Below are 22,016 nucleotides of genomic sequence, written 5' to 3' on the forward strand. Positions count from 1 at the left end.
TGTACTCCTGAGAATAACTAAGCAAGTACTATGTTAGCAATCTGCAACAGGTTTGAAAAACCAACTGGAATCAAAAAAATCCAGGGTTGCCTGTCTTCTGAAAGAGTGATTGGGCCAGAAATCAAGATAACCGCCAGTGCTTGTGTCGTGTGAGTATATAAAGTCATAGCTTGCCCCACCTCTGGAATAGTCTGTACTTTTGGTTCTCTGTTCTTCTGGCATAGCAAACATGATGATCACTCAGTCAACTGCTGAGAAAAGTGCTTATTGACTTCTCAAGCTGCTGAGTATACTAAAGGCAGTGGCAGTCAGCTGTCAGTTACAGTACAACCTCTTTATAACAGATCCACTTGGAAACGGGAGAAAAGTTTAAGGGCCCTGGCAGACATTACATCTATGGTGTGATTGTGTTAATCATGCTATGAATTTTAATATGTTACATGCTCAATGTTCAAATTATGCCATAATACAATGGCAAACCAGGCGCACAAATATTTTTCTTTTACTTTTACTTACTTTTACCAGGCACACAGAAATTTTACTTTTAATGTGGACATCTTTGTAACTGGTTTGTATCATTTGTGCTATGCCTTAAATTGAACATATGGCACATGTGCCAGACGTGGGGCTGCCCTGTGCCCTACTCCAGTGGTCACCTGAGCACTGGAATGGTGCATGGGGCAGCTCCAGGGGCCAGGATACAATCCCACCTGCCTGCTCCAGTTAAGGATCATGCTCAGCTGAGATTTGGGTTTGGGCAAGAGACAGTTCCAGGTCATGGTTTAGCCTCAGTTATCACAAGATCAGGATCTTAGAAATGTTATGCTCTATCCTAAACGCTGCATCCTGCCATGGACTTTTGGTATGGCAGGTCATGTGCTGTTTGGGCTGGCACATAAAATGCTGAAGATCCCAACTGCAACATTAGTTTAACATTTGCCATGGCCTTTAAAGAAGGTATTTGGTATAAAAGGGCTAGTTAACTGGCTGCACCATAATAATTAAAAAACTGGTTCCCGCTCTTCTTGTTAAAAGTGGGAGGTCACTATAAGAAGTGTTGTTATAATGATATTGTACATATTGTACTATATTTCCAGTATTGTACAGTATTGTATTTCAGTGGCAATCATGATTAATTGGTATTTTTGTATAATTATCAGCACCACCACCAACACCAAGGTAAAACCTCTTCTTTACTCATGACTAAAGCTCTGGGTAGCACGTTGAAAAACTCCTTCTTTAGGTTCCATCTTATATTTCTGCTGTAAGAGGGAACTTAAAGAATGAAAACAATGAAAAGAGAAAGTCTTAAGACAGCAAAGACTTTAAAATTTCTGCAACCTCCACAACATGTCGATGCATAAGGTTGATAATGGATGTGATAAAGATATTTTTAAAAATATTTTTACGCGAAAGGGTTTTTTTCATTTTTTTTTCAGAGATATTACCAATTTCAGTGGAATTCCTCATTTTAAATATAGGGAATACCCCTTAAACATAGATGGATTTTCAGATAGAAAAAGTTTATATTATCTATAGATATATCTGTTTACATTTATTAAAAAATATTCCATATCTCTGATCTTTGTCCATAGATAGCAGTAGTGCAGGAACTTATTGTTGACACTCTTCACAAGGCATATTTCCTCCAAAATATTTACAATAAATGATTCAAAATGTTTACCGATCCGTCTGATGCACTTGCTCCCACTTTATCTCCTCTAGCATTCCAACAGACTTCAAAGATGCCTCCAGTGCCTCTGTAGCTATGTACTAGAGTTCCACTCTGGAAAGCAAGCAATTGATAAATATTTGACACTTAATTTCTTTTTTTTTTCATTTTAAGATGCGCAACACTTGCAGTGTGCACTTGACATTGTGGGTCTCCTATTAAGTATATGGGTAAGTTTGCAGTGAGGCATTGATACCAAGGATGAAATCCTGGAACTATTCAAATCAATGAAGTTTTTGCCATTGATTTCAGTGGGCCCAGCATTTCATTCAGTTCTTCTCTGTGGACTTCACACTTATATTCTTATCAATAGCCCTCTTTCAAATCTGACACCTGCACTGCATGATTGAACCATATCAGTTTCACAGCTAGAAGAATCTCTGTGGTTTCCACTATAGAAAGAAATAGCTGATTCACTTACAGAACATTTTTTTTTATTCACTGGGGGACACATAGCTGTATACAAAGGGTAACCATATTATTTTTAAGGATATCTGGGACGCTAACCTCCCCACCCCGCTCTGGCACACCATGCCACTTTGCTACTTCGCTAGACTGTGCCCCACACCTGTGCAACTCTGGGAGCAAGTTCCCACAACTGGGAGCTCCTTCAGCTGACGGGTGCCCAGCCAAATGACTATACCATGGATTGCCATGACTGGGAGACTGCTGCAGTCTTCCAGCCAGGGGGGGGTGCGTGAAACCCTGGGCCTGGAACATCACAGCTACGTGATCCCTCAGACACAGGGGCTTTAGGCAACCCTGAGGCTGGGAGACCACACCAGCTGCAAACTCCTAGCCCGGGGGTTTCATGCACCCCTGGCGCCAGGAGGTCACAGATTGGGGCTGCTGGGACCCAGCTGGGTCCTAGCACCAGAAGGCATGATGCTGGGATCTAGAGTCCACAGCTGCTGGTGCTGAGAGTCCCCTCAGTTGCAGGACTCCCAGCCCTGGCTGGGCAGGGCACACCTCTATGGTCGGGAGCCCCGTCAGCTGACAGAGCTCCCAGCCACAGGGAAGACCCTGCAGCATGCTTGCAAATTAAAGCTTGATAGTAACCAGCTATAAAGTTAGTATGCATTTTTGAGGTCTAACTTTACAGCTGGTTGGAGCTTTTTATGGTGTGATAGCTTCTTTGAATGTGTAGCTAGTCTCAGGTAATTGCACAATTAACCAATTTTTAACCAATAATAATTATAAGCAGTTAATTGCATATAATATGTAAAGGAGGCCTCAGATTCACCTTGCCTAACACATTCAGTACATACAGATATATACACTTTAGTTATGATTTTGGCCATTAATATTGCATTTATAACATTATTCTATTCTGCATATAAACCAGATACCTGTGTATTCCATATATGGACACATTTGTCAAAGGATCCACTGGCCAGGTATTTTCCATCAGGACTAAAAGCTACACTGTAGACAGGTTCTTGATGTTTGGTTAATGTATGAATGCAGACTCCTCGTTCAACATCCCACAGCCGAACAGTAGAATCAAATGAAGCACTACAGGAACATTCAAATTAATCAGCAGCTAATCAATCAATGATATTGGAAATATTTAAAGAGAACATTTCCCATTTAAATAAACATTTTAAATAGGAAAAGGGCAGAATGGCTGATTATCCATCAATGTCTGGACCTTCTCATTGCAAGAAATTTGTTGTGGTAGATGTGTGCTAGATCTCTAAACATTAATAGAGGTTTACTGAACAAATGTAAAAGAAAGTAACTTTAATACTATCTCTGTCCATAATGACTAGCTCACCACTCTGTAATACAGAGCAGTACTAACTGTAAACTAGGATAACCTGCCCCCAGAGAATTCCACTTCCTGGTCCTCACTTAATCAAATCTTGTTTCAGATTCCCTAATGCAGTAGTTCTTCTCATCCTTTTTTACACCCACTACCTAGATAGAAACTACTCAGTTTTTTGCCAAGACCCTCCTAAATACAACATTATGGACTACAAACCAGGAAGAAAAATCCTTCATATTTTATAAAAAACAAATCAAGAACAACAAAGGCACAAATCCCACAAAAACTAACTAATGAACAAAATCAATAAGGCAATTCCCTTATAATGCTATAAAGTAGAGGAAGTCATACTGTGCTTAGTACTAACCCAGTAGTTCAGCTATTAATTGTAATTACTAAAACACATTTCTAAAACTTGAAGGAAGTTGTACCTTGAATGGATGGAAGGTGAAAGTTTAACAACTAACCAAGCTATTCTGCATCAATTGATCAAACTATAAAAATATTAATATTAATATCTATGTCATTTTGCTTGTCCATGTCTCTCATTAGAGCACATCCAATTGGCTACTGGATTATCAGATCAATAGATTTTACCAGAGGACCGCAATTAAACAAATCCATTCATATCACGTAATTTTCCTTTTCTTGCTACTCATTTCCCTAGGCTCCATAGATGATTTTCAGTTTTATTTACAGATGTTGTAGGAAAACTGTATGTGGGACTAAAGGCAGCTGGGTAACTCTAGAGAGTCCCCTGTTAAACAACTAATTTACCTTTATAAGTACTAGGGATAGACAGAGGAGCAAGTTACCTTGCTAACATGATGTTGGAGTTTGGGTTGCAGGTGCCTGGTCCTGTAGGACTCCATTTAATAGTATAAATCTCTTTGCTGTGGGCCTGAAGGTCATGTACACATGTATCTTGCTTCATACTCCAAATCTGTGCCAGGAAAATGAGGGAAAATCAGCGAGGTAGCTAAATTTCATCATCTTTTCCCAGGTAGCCAGTTTCAACCCTTTTCTATGTGCATGTTATTTATCACAGCTATATATCTGACATGTAGATAGAGACCTCAGCTTAATTTATTAACCTAGCAAGTTGGCAATTTCAATATACACAGCTATATAATTTAGAATAAAGTTTATGAAAGTAAAATTTATTCACTAGATCAATAAAAGCTTAAAAACAAGAGTTACCCTGACCATGGACCCTGGCTTGAATTAACTTAATTCTGACTTTCATAGGTAGTGCATCTTAGCTGGGTATTTATTTTGAGGTTAATATTATCAATTTTAAAAATAGGACTAGAATCCTTAAAACAGATTAGAGTTCAGTAATTGTCCTATAAACCCCCAACAAAGGAAGGAGACCAGTGGTTCTCAGTTGGGTTGCCACAGCACTGCAGGGTGATGCAAGACCCTTTTAGGGGTGCTGTAGCTCCCTGCTGCCACTGCAGCTATGGTCAGGTGGAACTACACCATGCACTTCCTGCAGAGCCAGATCAGGAAGTGGTTAGGGCAGGAGCATCTGCTCTAAGTGTAGCCCTTCCCAGGTCAACCCTAGTTAGAGTCTCCTGGAAAGAAGAGTGAAGGGCAGGTGGAACTGGAGGCATGCAAGAGGTGTGCCGTGCACTTCTGCTTGGCTGTGGCAGTGCCAGTGGTGCACCCCCTTGATCTGCCCTCTCCTTCTTCCTGGGCCATTTACATCATTTTATCCATTGCCTGTCCCTCCTGTTCCTTCAGTGCTGCACATTCAGCCCAGCACCTCATCCCTGCTGACTGGGCATCTCTAGACTCTGTCCATTATGGCCCCAGTTCAGAAGTGATCACAGGCCTAATTAATACTGATGCCAGGCCATGCGTGGTGGGGGGCCCTTCCCCACTCACTGCTGCTGGGCTGCACACACACACATGGCCAGCAAGCAGCCAGGCAGGGTCCTGGGAGCAGACGCGGCAGCTGGATGCAGGTAAGTGTACGTGGGGAACAGGAGTTGGACAGCCAGGTCTTAGGGACTGTCTAGGGTATGTGTACATGTGTGAAGGGGGATGAGTGCCTGCTGGTGCTGGGGGAAGCTATCTGGGCACTGGGGCTGTGGCAGGGTGAGGCAACTGCCCCGCCAGCAGGGGAATGGGGTGGGGAGGCCCTCTGATGGTGGCAGGGAGCTCTGTGGCCAGGTGGATGGCACACAGACTGGTGCCTGTGCTTTCAGGGGCTGGGCAGCCCCAGAAGAAGCTGCTGGGGGGAACTGGAGGGAGCAGGGCCCGCAGATCAAGAGTGCGGGGCATCAGCAGTGCCAGGGGGCTGTGGGTTGGGAGTGAGATGTGTCCTCGACAGGTGTCCTCTTTTTTGGAATTGGAAATATACTAACCCTTGTTTTGACCCTTTTCACTTACTGCACTTAATCACTACGTGGAAATTAGCACAGTTCTCCTGTGTTTTTGTGGCAGCGAGTTGTAGCTGAAATCATTTTATTTGCAAATACAGAAGAAACATCCAAAATATTTATAATAACTTGGGATTCTGTTATTGTTTAACTGAATGATTAAAATCATGATTAATACCAACTATTTTTTAAATCTCACAATTAATTGCAATTAATTTTTAATAGTTTGACAGCCCTAAGTTATAATGATAGACTAGTATATTAATCAATACTAGAGTTATAATGTGCAAATGTTATAATTATCATAACAATTTATATTAGGTTTTTAAAATGGGGCACCATTCAGTTCTGAAAAGTTTTGGAAGGGTGACTTGAGTCTAAAAGAGTTGAAAACCACTGAAAGAGAGGCTGACATCATGGTACTGATTTATCAAATCACTTCACAGATGAATCTTTATTTCTACTTCCATCCCTACTCTGTTGATGTAATGGTTGATTTTATTGATGCCTTTAATAACATGTATGATAGGAAAATATTTATGCAGCATTTTTAAGTCCAATACTTCAGTATTGGCAAAAGAATAAGTTGTATGGATATGAGTAATTTTATAGTTCAGCTACCTGACCAAGGAAAAAAATCAAGCAAATTCATATGGTAAAAAATTATTCAAAATTACAGCTATTCAGTGGCAAAGAGATACCAGAAAAAGCAATAATGCTCCAACTCACAAGATGTAAATTAGAAGCACGTGAAAAAGCCATGTGTTTTTAAGCTGCGCAAACAGCAGCTTCTTACTGTTAACTAGGAACATAAAACTACACCTGGAAATGCCACACCTGGCAAATTCTATTTCACTTTATATACCCAAATGGTGATTACCTAGCTATACAACTGCCATTTTCTGGCACTCATGAGCAGTTTGTGATCTGACTTCTTATGCAGCATTTGCAGTGGGCTGTACTTTTGCTGGACAGGCATGTGGCTCCATATGTGTGAGTTGAGTCATGAAATTCTATCTAGAAGAACCTTGTAACAGAGGAGAGGCCTCCCATATTTTAGTCCCAAAGCCTAGTGGTTAGGAAATAGTCTAGTGTTCGCTTAGGAAGTAGAAGACTGAGGCTCTACAACCCCTTCATCCAAAACCTACTTCTCACTTCCCAGCACAGTGCTCTAACCACCAGAACACAAGTTAGATATCTCCAGCTTTCTTCTTGCAATTGGCTTCTTGGGCAACCAAGACAGGGAGTTTTATGGGGTCCAGAGAAAGAGAGCAACTAAATGCAAGAGGCTTAAATAAACAGTGCTTCTACTGCTAATAATTGAGGCAATCTCTGTGTTACAAAATTCAGCTAGAATAACTATTAGGGCTGTGCAAAGTTTCAGGTGCTGGTTCAATTTGTCGGCCCGATATGGCAGACAAATCTCTGAATCCAAATCAAATCGGGAGACCAATAAAAAAAGTCTGAATTGATTTGAAGCTCTCTGAATCAATTTGGAACAGATTTGGAGAGCTTTGGAAATCTGGGCAGTCCCCACTCAATGCCGCAGGGAACTGGACCCAGACTCTGTCCTGTTAAGTAGGGGGTGGGGGATGAAGGCTGGAGGAGGGGGGAGGGGATGATAGGGGGACCTCTGCCAGGCCCCATCCCCTGCCTGCTCCTCCAGCCCCCCATGCGCTCCTCAACCCCTGCCAGCTCTCCTAGCCTCCTCCCCCTGCCACCATGGCTACCCTGCCTGGCCCCTGGTTCTTTAAAAAAAAAAAAGCCCCACACTCACTGGCTGCTGCAGCAGCCCTTGGGGCTTCTGGGGGCTCATGGCACAGTCCTCCATGCAGCATGGGGCAGTGGGGAGCAGCGGGGATTGCCCCCCTGCCCGGCAGTAGCCAGCAGAAGTGACCCAAGCAGGGTGCAGGGACTGGGGCAAATCAACCTGTGTGGGGCCCCACCTGCAGACATGAGGAAGCTGGCAGCAGATTTGGTGGTGGTAGAGTGGGTACCGAGCAGCCAGAGGCACCGGATTTGGTTGGGGTGGGGGCAGGAGTGTGCCAAGCGGTTGGACGTGAAGCCAGCAGCAGCGTGGAGTCACTATAGCTTCTCTACCCGGCTCCACACGGCCCCCCAAACCGTGGGGATTGGGGTCGTTGTCCTGATTTGCCACTCCCCAGGGATGACCCTGGCAGCTGGTGAGTGGGGGCTGTTTTGTTGTTGTTGTTTTTTTTAAAGAGCTGGGTGAGCAGGTGGGGGATGGAGACTCATGACAGATCCCCCCACACAGCATAGGGCAGTGGGGATCACCCCACTCTGCCTGGCTGCAGTTTGTGAGTGCCAGGCTTTTTTTTTTAAGAGCCAGGAGGCTAGGGCCAGGCAGTGCAGCCATTGATGGGGCTGGGAGAGCTGGTGGGGGATGAGGCCTGTTTGATTTGGAGATTTGGCTGATTTGGCCACAGCTGAATCTCTGAATCAGATTCAGTTGAATTAATTCACAACAGTGGTTTAAATCACAGAATTGAATCACTCTCCCCCAAACCGACCGAATCTGAAGTGAATACTACACACAGGCCTAATAACTATGTGAAACGGGGCTGTGAAGAAATGTGAACCCTGCCTGATAGAGATGTGTTGGCAGAAACCCTAGTGTAGATACCCCTATACCAGCAAAACTGCAACAGTATAACTTGTTTCACTTGTGAGAGTAGACACATTACACTCCCTAATTGGTGACATAGCTAAATCACCACTAGGCGTGCTTTGCTGGCACAGAGCGATTAATGTATTTATCATGCTGTAAATTTTAACTTTGAATCAGTGAATTTATGGCATGATAAAATGGCAAACAAGCCACAAGGACATTCTACATTTAATGTATAATACTTTTGAGGCCTATCTGTTTCATGTCCTAATTTGAATAAATGAATTAATGGCACGTAGCATTGGGCTATCTGGTGTAGTTTTAAATGTCCCTGCACAGAGAACCTATTGGCTTCCCTGGTGTGCAAATATTTAAACCTATTCTATGCAGCTTGATATTGGGTGGGGATGGTCCTGCTTTGAGCAGGGGGTAGGACTAGATGATCTCCTGAGGCCCCTTCCAATCCTAATTTTTTATGATTCTATGGGTCCATATAACAAGGATGGCTGAGGACCTGGACTCCCCAGTGCTCAGCTGCATGCACCCCAGAATGGGCTGGGGTGCATATTCATGGGTATTAGGGAGCTTCTCAGTTGCCAGTCCACATGCAGGTGGGCATCAAGGGGCTCCCTAGTCCCAGCTGCACATTTCCACTGGGACCACCTAATCCCTGGAGGTAGCCCTGAATCCTGAGTCTGAGACCTGGTGCTGCTCACCGGATCTCCTGAGGCAGTCCCTCCCCAGTCCTAGTTCCAGAATCTGGACCTTTTAAGTGCCTATGAAGGAGTGCCAATGCACCCCAGCATGGGTGACCCATTCCCCATGCAGAGCTTCCTTCTTCACAGTTGGGTGATTGGGATTGAGTTTTATCACCAGTCCCAATCACATGCATCCTGCTACATACATCTGACATGGCAGGACATGCAATTCTGGGGATAAGGCATAAAATTCCTCACATCCCAGCTATGTGATGCTTTTAATGTCTTCCAGGATCCTAAGGTGAAGATACCATTCACACACAGTGGGCATGTCTACACATGATGCTTCATTGTCATAGCAACATGCTACAGCAATGTTGTGGCCATAGGGAAGAACTGTGATGCCGCTGCTATGTCGCTGTTGCAGTGTGCTCCCTCAGTACACCACGTTGCTATGGAGATGTAATGGCTAAAAATAATCACGTGTCATTGGCACAGCAGAGGCTCTTACAGCAGTACGGGCCTTTTCGAAGTAGTAAATGACAGCACAGTAACAACCGGGCACATGTAGACATGCCCAGTATTTAGTAGTATGACAGCATCATTCTAGAAAGAAAATTATGTAAACAGAGACAAGACGGTTTTTAAATACCACGAATGGAAAATTACCTTTAATGTCATGTCATCAGAGCAGGATGCTAGCAGCATGCCAGAAGGGTCCCATTTAATTGCATTGACTTCATTCTGAAATAGAATTTGATTTTGTAAGTGAATGCTCCAAGTAGCCTGCATTGTACCTGGCATCCAGCAGAGGGCTCTCACGCATTATCACTACAACATGTGAAAACACTGAAAATGCTTATCTTATGCTTTCATTAGTTTATACATGAATGAAAACAGAACTTCTCTTCCACATCTGAATACCTAAATACAGCTTAGGAATGGAAACCATGCATTACTGGAGGTTACACACAATTAGCTATCAAATTTCTGACTTGATCTGTGTCTGGTACAAGTTTGGGATACTCCTCCCACATATGACAGATTTAAACCAACTCTAGACTCAGATTTTTTAATGCTGTTGCAATCAACTAATTTAAAACAATTTTATTATGTTGATCAGAAAAGAAAGACGAAGGACTCTGCGGGCCCGCTGTTAAATAACCAGGAGGAAAACTTAACAGAAGATGCAAAGAGAGCAGAGCTCCTTAATAGCTACTTTGCCCAGTCTTCACACAGACAAAAAAGTGTTTTTATTGAGATACCTAATAATGATCTTTTGGGTAAAGAAGGGGCAAGCTGAGGGATGAGATAACAAAAGTGACAGACAGCTTTTGATTCGAAGTCAGTAAGGCGTAATGAACTTCACCCAAGGGACTGAAGGAACTGGCTGAGATCTCAGAGCCCTTGGCAATATTTACTAAGTTATGGGAGACAGGCAAGGTACCCAAGTACTGGAAAAGGGCTAATGTAGTGCCAATCTTTGAAAAAGGGAAAAAAGGAGAACCCAGGGAACTACAGACTGGTTAGCTTCACTTTAATACCTGGGAAGTTAATGGAGCAAAAGGAAAGGCTGATCACAAGCAGCCAGCACGGACTTACTAAGGACAAATCATGTAAAACAAACTTGATCTTCAACAAAGTGACTACTTGGGTAGATGAAAGGAATGCTATAGATATAGTGTATCTGGACTTTAGCAAGGCTTTTCACAAGATTTCACATGACCTTCACATAAACAAATTGGAGAAGTGTAGGCTAGACCAAACTGCTAAAAGATGGATAGACAACTGACTCAATAGTTATAAGGGAAGAGTATTTATAAATGAATTCATATCAGAATGGCAGGAGATTTTGAACAGAGTCCCATAAGGGTCTGTCCTGGGTCCAGTGCTGTTCAACATGTTTATTAATGATTTAGATACTGCAAGTGAGAGCTTCTTAAGTAAGCCTACAGACAAGACAAAACTTGGAAGGATTGTGAACATGCTGGAGGACAGAACTGCAATTCAGAAAGATCTTGAAAGATTGGAAAGTTGGACAGGATGAAGTCCAATGTTGACAAATGCACTGTGTTACACTTCAGGAAGAAAAATCAAAAATACAAATACAAAATGGGTGACACCTGGATAGATGGCAGCCCTATAGATAAAGATTTGCAAGTCTTGGTAGATCAGAGACAACATGAGTTTGTAGTATGATGGAGCTACACAAAAAGTAAATGTGGTTTTGGGATGCATCAACAGGAGTAGTAGGTTCAAGACACAGGAGGTAATAGTGCCTCTTTACTTGGCTCTGGTTAGGCCTCATTCTGAGTAGTGCATGCAGATTTGGGCTCCACATTTTAAAAAGGATGTTAAGAAGTTAGAGACAGTCCAGGGGTGGGCAACAAAAATGATAAAGGACTCAGAAGGCACATCATATGAAGAGAGGTTGAAGAAGCTAGGCATGTTCAGTTTGTGGAAAAGGCACTTAAGAGGGGACATGACAGCAGTCTTCAAATACTTGAAGGGCTTCTATAAAGAAAATGGAGAACACCTTTTCTCTCCTGCTGCAAAGCAGGACATAGACCAATGGCTTGAAGTTGCAGCAAAGTAGGTTTAGACTAAATATCAGGAAAAAAACTTCTTCACTGTTAGAACATGAGACAGTGGAATAGACTGCCTAGGGAAGTTGAGGAACTCCAGCACTGGAGGTGTTCAAGAAGAGCTTGGACAGCCACTGGTCAAGGATGATCGAGGCATAACTATGCCTATGTTCTACTACTAGCATTTTCCAGGCTTCTGGGCTCTGTTGTTTGCCACATGGGGTTTGATAGAGATGATGACTTCTCAACATTCCTTTCAGCTCTGCTCCTCTATTATTCTATGATTCTACTTTTTATGTTTCTTACATCAATTAATACAAGGCATATATTTTTCTTAGAAGAAATGTAGGGAAAACATTTTGTAGAGATCTGTATTCCCAAATAATGCAACTTCAGAGTAGTGCTCATCTACCTAAAAAGGTATGTGCTCTAGTGCAAAGGTAAAATCCAACTTGGAATACTCAAAAGTTAGTGGCTCTTTAAAATTTCAAAATTATCTTTCTGTCTGCAAAACTCTTATGACATGACTGTTATTACATGGAATTAGAGGAAACCTATTTTTCCAGTTTGTGCATTTTACAATACTTTGCTTTCCGTTAAGCCTAATATTTCCCCTATTGAGTCAGTTAGTTTCACCTGCCTTTTAATACTAACAGATAAAAAGAAAAAATGTTAGGGACAGGAAAGTGCAAGCACACTCTTGTGGGCAATGACATTACTTGAAAATATGTTAAATTTATATTTAATCTACAAATCCATACATTCAGCTCCACATATAGTTATCAGGAGTTGCCCACACATACCTCAGAATAGACTCTGGACCATGTGCAGGATGGTGCCATTGGTCCAGCTGCTACACCATTTGAAATGAATTAAAGATTGTAGCCATATGGATTTGTAGTCCTATATGGTCTACATTTCCTTTGATGGCCAGTAAAATGAAGTCATTAAGTGATTTAACAAACCTATACAGGGCAGCGGTGTTCTTTTTATGAAGCAAAGCCTGAAGCATTAAACATTAGCATTAAACCCAAAGAAGAGTACACTGGAATACAGACGAATGTGAGAAATGGGGAGAAAGATGTGGGAAATACCTGTTCATGGATCTCACCTGATTAGACCAAATTGATTCTAAAACTGAAAAAATATGAAAAGCAAATTGTTCCCTTCTTCACATTTATTGAAAAAGATTAAAAATGATGGAGATGAAATTCTGTTTATAACTGTGCCCTTTATTCCGTGCGATATATATAATGCTGACGTTGTTTGAGCTACAGGTTTGCTTTATCTTGTGATTTAGAACAGCGCATCCCTTTTCTCAGGCAGTGAGGTACAGTATGCGTCTCTGGGGAAAAGCTGGAAGATAAACACTTTTGCTCCTGGAACACAGACACTGTTTAACTTCACCAGTTACCACCTTGGCTACATGTTGGTAATGACTCTCAAAGCTAAAATTTCAGGCGGTTGAAACTTACTGTATGTCCTTGAAAAGTTTTAACTGGGCGATCACAACCAAGTCTGCATACATGAATGCACATGTCAGTACTACAGGAGGCAAAAGTAGTGTTGTTCTGCCAATCTACATCCAGAGCAGGGGCTGCAAAGCACAAACAACAGTGTGAGTATTAAGGCAAAGAGATACAAAGTCCCCATGCCACTGACCTAACCAAAGGGATAAAAAAAAAAGTCACTGGCCTCTTATAGACCTGGAAGAGTTCATTGCTGATGTGAAGTTTAGAGACTGAATATATGCTGTAGCTGTTTTAGGAGCTCAATTTTTTATCTGCTTGGAGAGAAGGAAACTTGGATATTTCATTTGGCATCTTCTGATGAGAGCCCTTAGGCCTTCAGGCAGTTTTAAGCCTATTGTTTTCCACATGTCAACCTGGCTTAGCTTTGTTTTATAGAGAGGCACCTTTATTTGGTAGGGGATCAACCTAGGATAAATTGATTAAGCTTGGTTAAGTAAATTAAGAATATCCACTCACAATTTAAAAAACATGTTAATTGGGCAAGAGCCAATTTAAAGCTAAACCACTTCGACTTTGGATACAGACAAGGCCTAATGTATTGTGTTGTTTTATTTTGTTGCCAAGGAAATCTTTCAGCTGCCCTCCTGAGAATGAGATCTACTTTTTATTTTCCAAATACTCTTATTATGCATATGCCAGTAACGATGACAATTTATACTGGGCAAATACGTGGTGCATGTTTATCATTAAAATGAAAATGAGACCATTGAAATTCATAATCTTGAATTGTTCTAAGCAACACTTTAAAAAGTATAAGGATGGAAATTTATCTGCTTGAGGGGTGGGGGAGTGGGACGGGAGATACCAATTACCTTGACTACATTTGTCCTGTCTCTATCCTCACGAACAGTGAAATGAAAATAAGCATGTCATGAGAGAAGATGGCACTTTCTAAATCAGCAGGTGGCTTTCATTGAACTCTGTCCCATTAAACAAATGAGTGAACAAACAAAACCACACCCAAAACCTAAAATCCCAGCTATACTGAAAAGGCTGAATTAAAGGCTTCAATTAAATCTGTCATTTATAATAATGAATAACCAAAGCAAAGCATCCACATGATTTGGTATAGGAGGAAAAATAAGGAAAAATTTAATGTTTTAAAAAAGAGACTGCTACAGAGATAGTGGGGGTCAATGTGGAGACTGGGAGGCAGCCTGAGATTTCGATTCCTTGGACTGCCTGTCTGTCTTACATTTGTTCTGTGCTGCTTTGAATTGTGTGTTTTTAAATAAAAAATGATGGATAATCATTAGTATTGGTTTCCTTTTGGGTGTCCTAGTAAGTTTAAGAAATTTCAGTCTACAATTAATTTTCTAAGACCTATCTAGACCTGAAATTATTAAATTATAATGGAAGAGCTATACAAATAAGAATAGTGTTACAAAGATATGGTAAATTAAGCCTGGTTCAGTAAATTATGCTTAACATCTCTAGTATCAATAACAATTACTTTTATGCTTTATTTAATCATGTTTACTCAAGATATAAGGAAGCAAACAAACAAAGTATTTTGAAGAAAACAGCCAAGGGTGTTATATGAGAAAGGGCAGCAAATTAAAGATCTGGTGTGTGGAGCCTTTGGATCCAGCCCAGGGAGCTGTGACTTTGGTGGCATTTAGTATATCAGGGGCTCTGCCTGTGTCTCACCACAGTCAGGCAGCATGGGCTCCAGCAGAGGGGGCTCTGCATGTGCTGTGCCACTGTCAGGTAGCAAAAAGAGGCAGCAAAGGTGGCCGGGTCTTAGTGCCCGTCTACCCAAACTGATTCATTTCGGGCCCCAGCCAGATAATGTTGCCAATCCCTGCTTTACAGAGTGAGTAATGTGACTGCAAAAGCAGGGAAAGCCACATAGGCTTTTAGCCAACTGGTTGCTTTAAAACATTTCATAAAAGCACCACCAAAATTCAAGAAATACAGTTACAATAAAATAAATACCAGCAATATAATATGTCTAGTATGAAGAGAGGCAAGTGACAAAGCATGGTACTGTAATGACTAATTAGCTCAGCTTTCTCTTGCTTGTTACACTGTACCAGTTTAATAATTTACTCCTGGGTGGCACTTTGTATGCATGTCCAAACTTCGATAAATCTGAAAATAGGATTCTTCCAATTACGTTTAATTAAATGAGCACTTGGAACATGTTCTGGTTGAAGTCTGTGCATGGCTGAGGAAAACAGAATGGCAAATTTACAAAAGGGTTAAAAAAAGTGGTTTATGGAAACTGTAGGTTTGAACCTAAACCTGCAACAAGACCCCAGGCTACAGGGAATTCCAGGGGGATCAGAGGTCTCTAGGATCAGATACAAAAAGATTCTGGTTTGTCTAGACTAGGATAAAATGGTTCTGTATACATGTATGCGTACATGTGTGAATCTGCATGAAGGTTTTCACTAATATGTGCTAAAAGTCTATGGCTGACCAGGCAGTACAGACTTTTATCATATGCTATGATGGGTTAGTCAAAATGCAGGTTCCTCTCATGGCTTTATATAACTCATTTAATATGTGCTAAAGGCAGTGTGACTTGTTTGGACTAGACTTCTAAATTGTGTTAGCTGGAAATGTTGCACCTTTAAATCCTAGACTGCACAAGGACTTTGGTGGTATGTGATGTTTCTTGGGTGGGGGGCAGGAAGAGGCATGTGTAGGAAGTGACACTCTGTAGCTAATTCATCTGCTATGCAGTAAAGAATCTCATGTAGATGTGCCCTGCGTTTTCTATTGAATGCAGCACACTGTGGATCATTCAAATCCACATCGTTTGCAACTCGCTTAATTCTCAGTGGGTTGATGAATTAAAGGTAAATAAGCCACTCAGTTGTTTGCTATGGCTTTTACTTCAAAGGTAAAAATACATTGACTCAGCTAGAGCTCTTTGGTAGTCCCACGCAAGCTTTTAACTGCAATTCTGAATAGTCCCAGTTATTCTGCAAATCCTTGTTTTGCAGGGGAGCTAGGAAACTAACTGCAAATTATCCAGGTTCTACCATAAATATCTCTGCTTCTAATGGACATCAGTAATATCGAGGTTGGTTTGGATTTTTACACTGGGAAATAAGCATTATTTTAAAAATTAGGCTCCTGGCAGATATTCACTTTAAGACATGATAGGATCTAATCCTTGATCCCAACAACTATGCATCCTACCGTACCACACATGCTTAGCAAGATGCATGATTTTGGAATTGGGGGGTTATCCTGGGATCCCCCTGCACCAGAAAGATGAAACCAACAAGCTGATTGTCATTTGGGGCTGAGAACCAAACCAGCCCCCAGCCACAACTGACAATCATCTCAGCTCACGGGGAGCCTAGTATTGGGTTGCGACAGCCCAGTGCTGGACTCCCTGGGTACTACAAGTTATAAAATCATGTGCGCTGCCATTGTTTTGATGGGTCCCAATGCATGGGGAGACCAGTGTCAGGCTGCTGCAGCCCAATGTCCAAGGGAGCTATAAAACCATGTGTACGGAGCAGACGGGGGTCACATAGGGTTTATACAACTCCTCACGTTTAACATATGGGGTTTTGACAGGTCCTGGCCACATGTTCAGTTTAAGGTGTGATACAAATGAGCCACAAAGTTATTCTATAGCATATTCCATTGTATGTGGAATAAGGTTGTGGCTTGTTTACTGCATTGAGTTGCACATGTGGCCGATCACTAAGGCAATCTGTTAATGGTGCCTTAAATGTAACGTGTGTTGGGGGCTTTACTTTATAAAACAAAAATAACATATTTTTAAGCACCATTTAGGACCTATGCTAGACCAGACCATTATGTTTAAAAAATCCCCAAATCATAGATTGCTGTTATCCTATGGGAGGGGACTATAACATATTTTGAACAAGAATTTGGATGTTTTAAAATAATTAGAGTAGTTTTTTAACCTGGAATGCCATTATATGACTATGCCTGATATAGCTCTTTCACTGTAAATACTTTTCCAGGATCAGATTTTGATCCCAACTACAATTTGGTAAAGGATGATGTCCCACTGGTTTGGTCATGTGGGCAAGACTAAACAAGCAGCTTGTTCAGATGGGACCAAAACCCTACACATGATCTCCACCAAACTTCTGGAATGGTGCAATCCAGAATCTTCATTGATATCTGAATTTTGCTCCTTATTTCTAAGAAAAGGCAAAACCAAAATCTGAGATCTAAACTTTGGGCTGTTTAAAATCCTGTCCTGGGTCTAGGTCTTTTAATTCAAGAAACTTTAAGCAGGAATAGTTTTAGTAGCACTTGCTGACTCTGGATGGTGATGGGTCTGCTTCTTAGCCCCAGGGAGCTTTCCTAGAGCTCAGGGCTTTAGTAGGAACCAAACAGGTCTCAGAAATTCCCACAAAACAGCTGGGAATTCATAAAAAGCAGGACATGGCACCCTGGTTGAGAATCACTGTGCTAGAAAAATACTTTAACTTCTCTGAAAGTCAATTTCAACTGGGTGCCTATGCCTTGCAAATGATGCTCCCAAAGAATTTCTAATTGAGTATGTAACCGAGCCAACATGGTCAGTTCTTGCAGAGCCCCTCACCTTCTCTTAAGCAGAAAACAAAAATGCAACCCAGCTGTTCATGAATGGCAAGGCACATATCCATTTTAAAGTTGGTTTTACTTTCAGTTGTATCTTTTTTCAAAGGGATATTTTCAGATTGCTAACATCAAGGGATTCAGAAAAAAATCACTTTATTCACAAAAAGCTAAAATGGCAATTACCTGAATGGAAAGGAAACTGCTGCTTGGCTTCTCCTGTGTGAGCATCCCAAATTATTGTTGTCTATGTCCAGAGGGAGGGAAAAGAAAAAAGATTAGTGACCATTCCTCTTGGAAAGTAACAGGGGGAAAAAAAGAGCTCCCTGAGGACCAATTCTAAAAGATAGCTTGATAACATTATTGACTGCAGGGCCCCTTGGCTGTTGCAATGGTGTATAATATAAATCTCTCCCAATATACTAGTGATGGGAAAATAATGTAAGTGCAGATATTGAACTGTCACCATTACGAAGAAAGCAATGAAACCAATGGGAATGGGTTGCACACCTCTGAAATGTATTAGCCAGGAGATCGGACTTAGAAATTTCATGAGGTTGAGCTTTAGGAACACTGCATTACAGCTGTTTCAATAACTCAATAAATTTCAATAATAAGATTTATATTTTAAATAAAGCTCTTTTCCCATGTTTTGTATGATTTAGACTGATTTTATTTATCATGGACCTAAGAGGTATCATTACTAAGTCACCATGTAGAACATTCATTTAAATGAAAAATATACAGTTTATGCTGTCACTGTGGTGGTCAGATGAAAATATAATTGGCTTACTATGGATTTTTCCCCCTGTAGCTACAGCAAACTTCAGCAAAATCCTATAGAATTGAGCATTATCTTTGGAGTGAACTGTATGTTTATTAGAAAAATATATTTTATCCATAAAATAAACACAGGATGCCTTAACTCACTGATAATGCAGTCATGTAAAGAACTGATGCTGATCCAAAGAAAATGGATCTATTGAAATAATGGAGCCACTGTTGGGAAATAAGAGATACTGGGTATGTCTACATGTGATGCTATATTGCCATAGTGACTCATTACAGTGATGTAGCTCTTTGCTATGGCGATGTAGCATCAGCGGGCACAAACCGTGATGCTGATGCTACATCACCATAGCAACAAGCTACCTCGCTATAGCACGTTGCTACGGTGATGCAGCTGCTAAATATAACTGTTTACCTCCAGGACAGCTCAGTAATGACTGTTACTGTGCTCATCATTTAGTACTTCCTAAAGCAAGTACTAAATAATGGTGCAGTAAAAAATGCATCATGGGGGGTGCATGTAGACGATTCCACTGGGTATGGACCATCAGTAAAATGGCATCAAACTAAAATTTTCATTTACAAGGATTTTAGGAAATTACTTGCTTGTTTCAGTACAAAAGGGTTTGTACTCATCCTTCATCAGAAATTTGAAAGCTTTACCTTTGAGGGATACTCAACTGAAACCTGGCACTGTTGGCCTGCTTTTAAAATTAACGCCAGCATGTTTTGTGAACAAAAATGTAAATAGTTTATTCAAATTTGTTTGTCTGGATGTTGAGATCAGCTAGAAAACAAGGCCTTTTAAACCTGTTTCCCTGTCCCAGGATATTTTCAGTTGCTAAAGGAGATGGATGTAAATACACAAGGAAATAACACTTGTTTCCTTGATATAGAAAAGGGTCAACATTCAGTTTGACACATATAGCAAATTAAGGATGTGTAAAAAACTGTTCTTGCATGGTATAAATTTATATAAACATGGAAGAGTAATCAGTCACTTGGTCTGATGAAATCAAGGCCCAACAAAGCAATCTTAAAATAGGACAAATTCGCAAAGCAAGAGAAAGAGGGGGCACTGGAATTTTAAACAAGACAGGTTCACAGCATCAGAACATTTATACATCAAAGTTACATCTGTGTAAAACTCACTTTATCAACACCAGCACTTAAAATGTAATTCCCCTTTTTGTTCCATTTAAGGGCAAATATAGGACCTTTATGTTGACCTAAGGTACTAGCAAGGTTTCCTGAAATAAAAAAGTAAAAAAAAAATGAATGTCACAATTGTTTGGAAGCTGGAATAAGGATAACATAGCACAATACTAGGAACCATTTGTGAAAACAAAACTGTTGTTTGACTTACCATCTTCTGTCCATATTCTTGCAAAACCATCATATGATCCTGTAGCCAATAGTGTTCCATCACTCTGGTGTGAAAAGGGCAATAAAAACAAAATGTAAATAAAGACTACACACAGATTCACTGATTTATTCTTTAACTTAGTGTCTTCTGAAGTAAGGGAAATGTGATAGCTAGCATGGCAAAACATCAACTACTGCTATTAAATTAGAGGTTAGCACTATTGTCACCAATGAGAGAATAAAATCCACAAACATGACATTAAATACTGGGCTATATTGAATAACAGAATAACTTAACAAAAGCATTAGGACAAGTCCCTGGTATATAATGATTTTCTGGGATTTGTTTTATGGTTGATAAACATAGTTAGCATTTTCTAGCATTTAGCATATAATTTTTAACATGAATCCCTTTGATAATGTTTCTATTACAACATTAATCATATACAAACACAAGAGAATAAAAATATATTAGTAGGAAAGGTTCATATCAGAATACAAATACTATCATACGTCTAACTAAATAATAATGGCAGATATCTTTAAGTTAAGAAAAACACAGAATAACCCCTTGATAAATTATGTCCATTCATATATTTAAAAACAACGGGAGAAAGTAGCTACTTATTTAGCTCAAGTTATAAAGCAAACACAGTCTGAATCATCTTTACTGAGACATGTATTCAGTTACATGATGGTATGCACATAGGTAATAACCAGGGATCTTGATTTTCTCTGATAAAAAAAACCTCCTTAATTTTTAGGTTAAAAAAAGTAAAAGTGTCTCATTCTGATCATGGAAGAATATAGATTGTGGGTTACTTTTTTGATCTGAAAATTGGAGATTTTTTTAATCAGAGAAAACCAGGATCCCTGGTGATAACCACAATGGAAAACGAGAGGGGAAAGATAAGTAAAAGACGCAGAAGTAAAAGATGGACAAATATAGTTCAGATTTCCATCCCACAAGATAGTAGTAATTTTCTTGTTTTCACTTCCCTTGTAAATCACCTTAACTATTTGGGATCATATTGAGTTATTCATTAGGAATGTTTGCTTATGTAAACACTAAAATAACCTTTAAGATATACCTTGATAGATGCAATAGCTTTGGAAATTAAATGAAAAGATCAGCTATTGAAGGATACTTCTTTCCAACCATTCCTTCCACTTTTTCCATACTCATCTCTTTTTTCCCTTCTTGCTTCCTTCTCTGTAGTGAATTCTTCATTTCTACTTAACTACCATCCAACTCCTTTTTCCAAATCATCCTGGATATTGTTCTTTTCCATGCTGCTCACACCATTCTTGATCAAGTATTCAAGAAGATTCACTATTTTCATGTTTATCTTCCTTTTTAACATAGCTGTAACCTGTGTCTGCTTTTCATTGCCTTCATTCACAGCATCAAGTTTATCATATAAGTGGAAGCTATAAATTCCACAGCTTTCACCCTTTTTTTGGCGAAGCATTCAATTTGCTCTGGGGTCACAATAATCATGCAGTGATGAGCAATCAATATATGCGAGCCCCAAACCTGCAAATGGCAACTTGGGTTGATGTGAAGTCTGACCAACATTTACTTTTTTTATTTCCTTATTCTTAAAGACAGTTAAGCCATTTTTATTCACACTTCTACAGTGATAAAAGTTACAATTTAGAGATGCTCCATAATTTAGAAGAGTTGGTAATTGGAAGATTGTCCCCTCTTTGGACCAAGTAGATAGTCAGAGACAAAGGGACTTCACAAGGTTGTCTGCTAATCCACAATAAAAAGTTGTTTAGTCCTTCTCATTCATGCCCAACTGTCTTTACCGAGCTTGGTGCTGACTACACCTTCCAAAAATCAATATATGAGCAGATAAATTACTCAGCCCTGGTAGCAACACATATGGAATATCTGAGTATAGCAAACTATAATTCAGTCCTATATATGTACCTGAAAGTAGGGGGTTCATAGAGTAGGGTAGAATCCTGGCTCTCTTAAGT

General features: G+C 40.4%; 1 protein-coding gene across 1 annotated transcript in view; it reads right to left on the reverse strand.

Annotated features, from left to right (window-relative positions):
• TBL1X (transducin beta like 1X-linked) overlaps positions 1-22,016 on the reverse strand; it is a 101,599-nt gene that overhangs the window by 4,979 nt on the left and 74,604 nt on the right. The window contains exons 6-13 of the mRNA XM_019529349.1: positions 20,029-20,092; positions 19,815-19,912; positions 18,060-18,120; positions 13,275-13,396; positions 9,884-9,958; positions 4,316-4,443; positions 3,082-3,247; positions 1,685-1,786 (exon numbers count right to left, since the gene is read on the reverse strand). Of these exons, the coding sequence (XP_019384894.1) occupies positions 1,685-1,786; positions 3,082-3,247; positions 4,316-4,443; positions 9,884-9,958; positions 13,275-13,396; positions 18,060-18,120; positions 19,815-19,912; positions 20,029-20,092 (816 nt within the window). The remainder of the gene's footprint in view (positions 1-1,684; positions 1,787-3,081; positions 3,248-4,315; positions 4,444-9,883; positions 9,959-13,274; positions 13,397-18,059; positions 18,121-19,814; positions 19,913-20,028; positions 20,093-22,016) is intronic.

The sequence above is a fragment of the Crocodylus porosus genome, unplaced genomic scaffold (genome assembly GCF_001723895.1).
Source record: "Crocodylus porosus isolate Cpor-Errol unplaced genomic scaffold, CroPor_comp1, whole genome shotgun sequence".
NCBI lineage: Eukaryota > Metazoa > Chordata > Crocodylia > Crocodylidae > Crocodylus > Crocodylus porosus.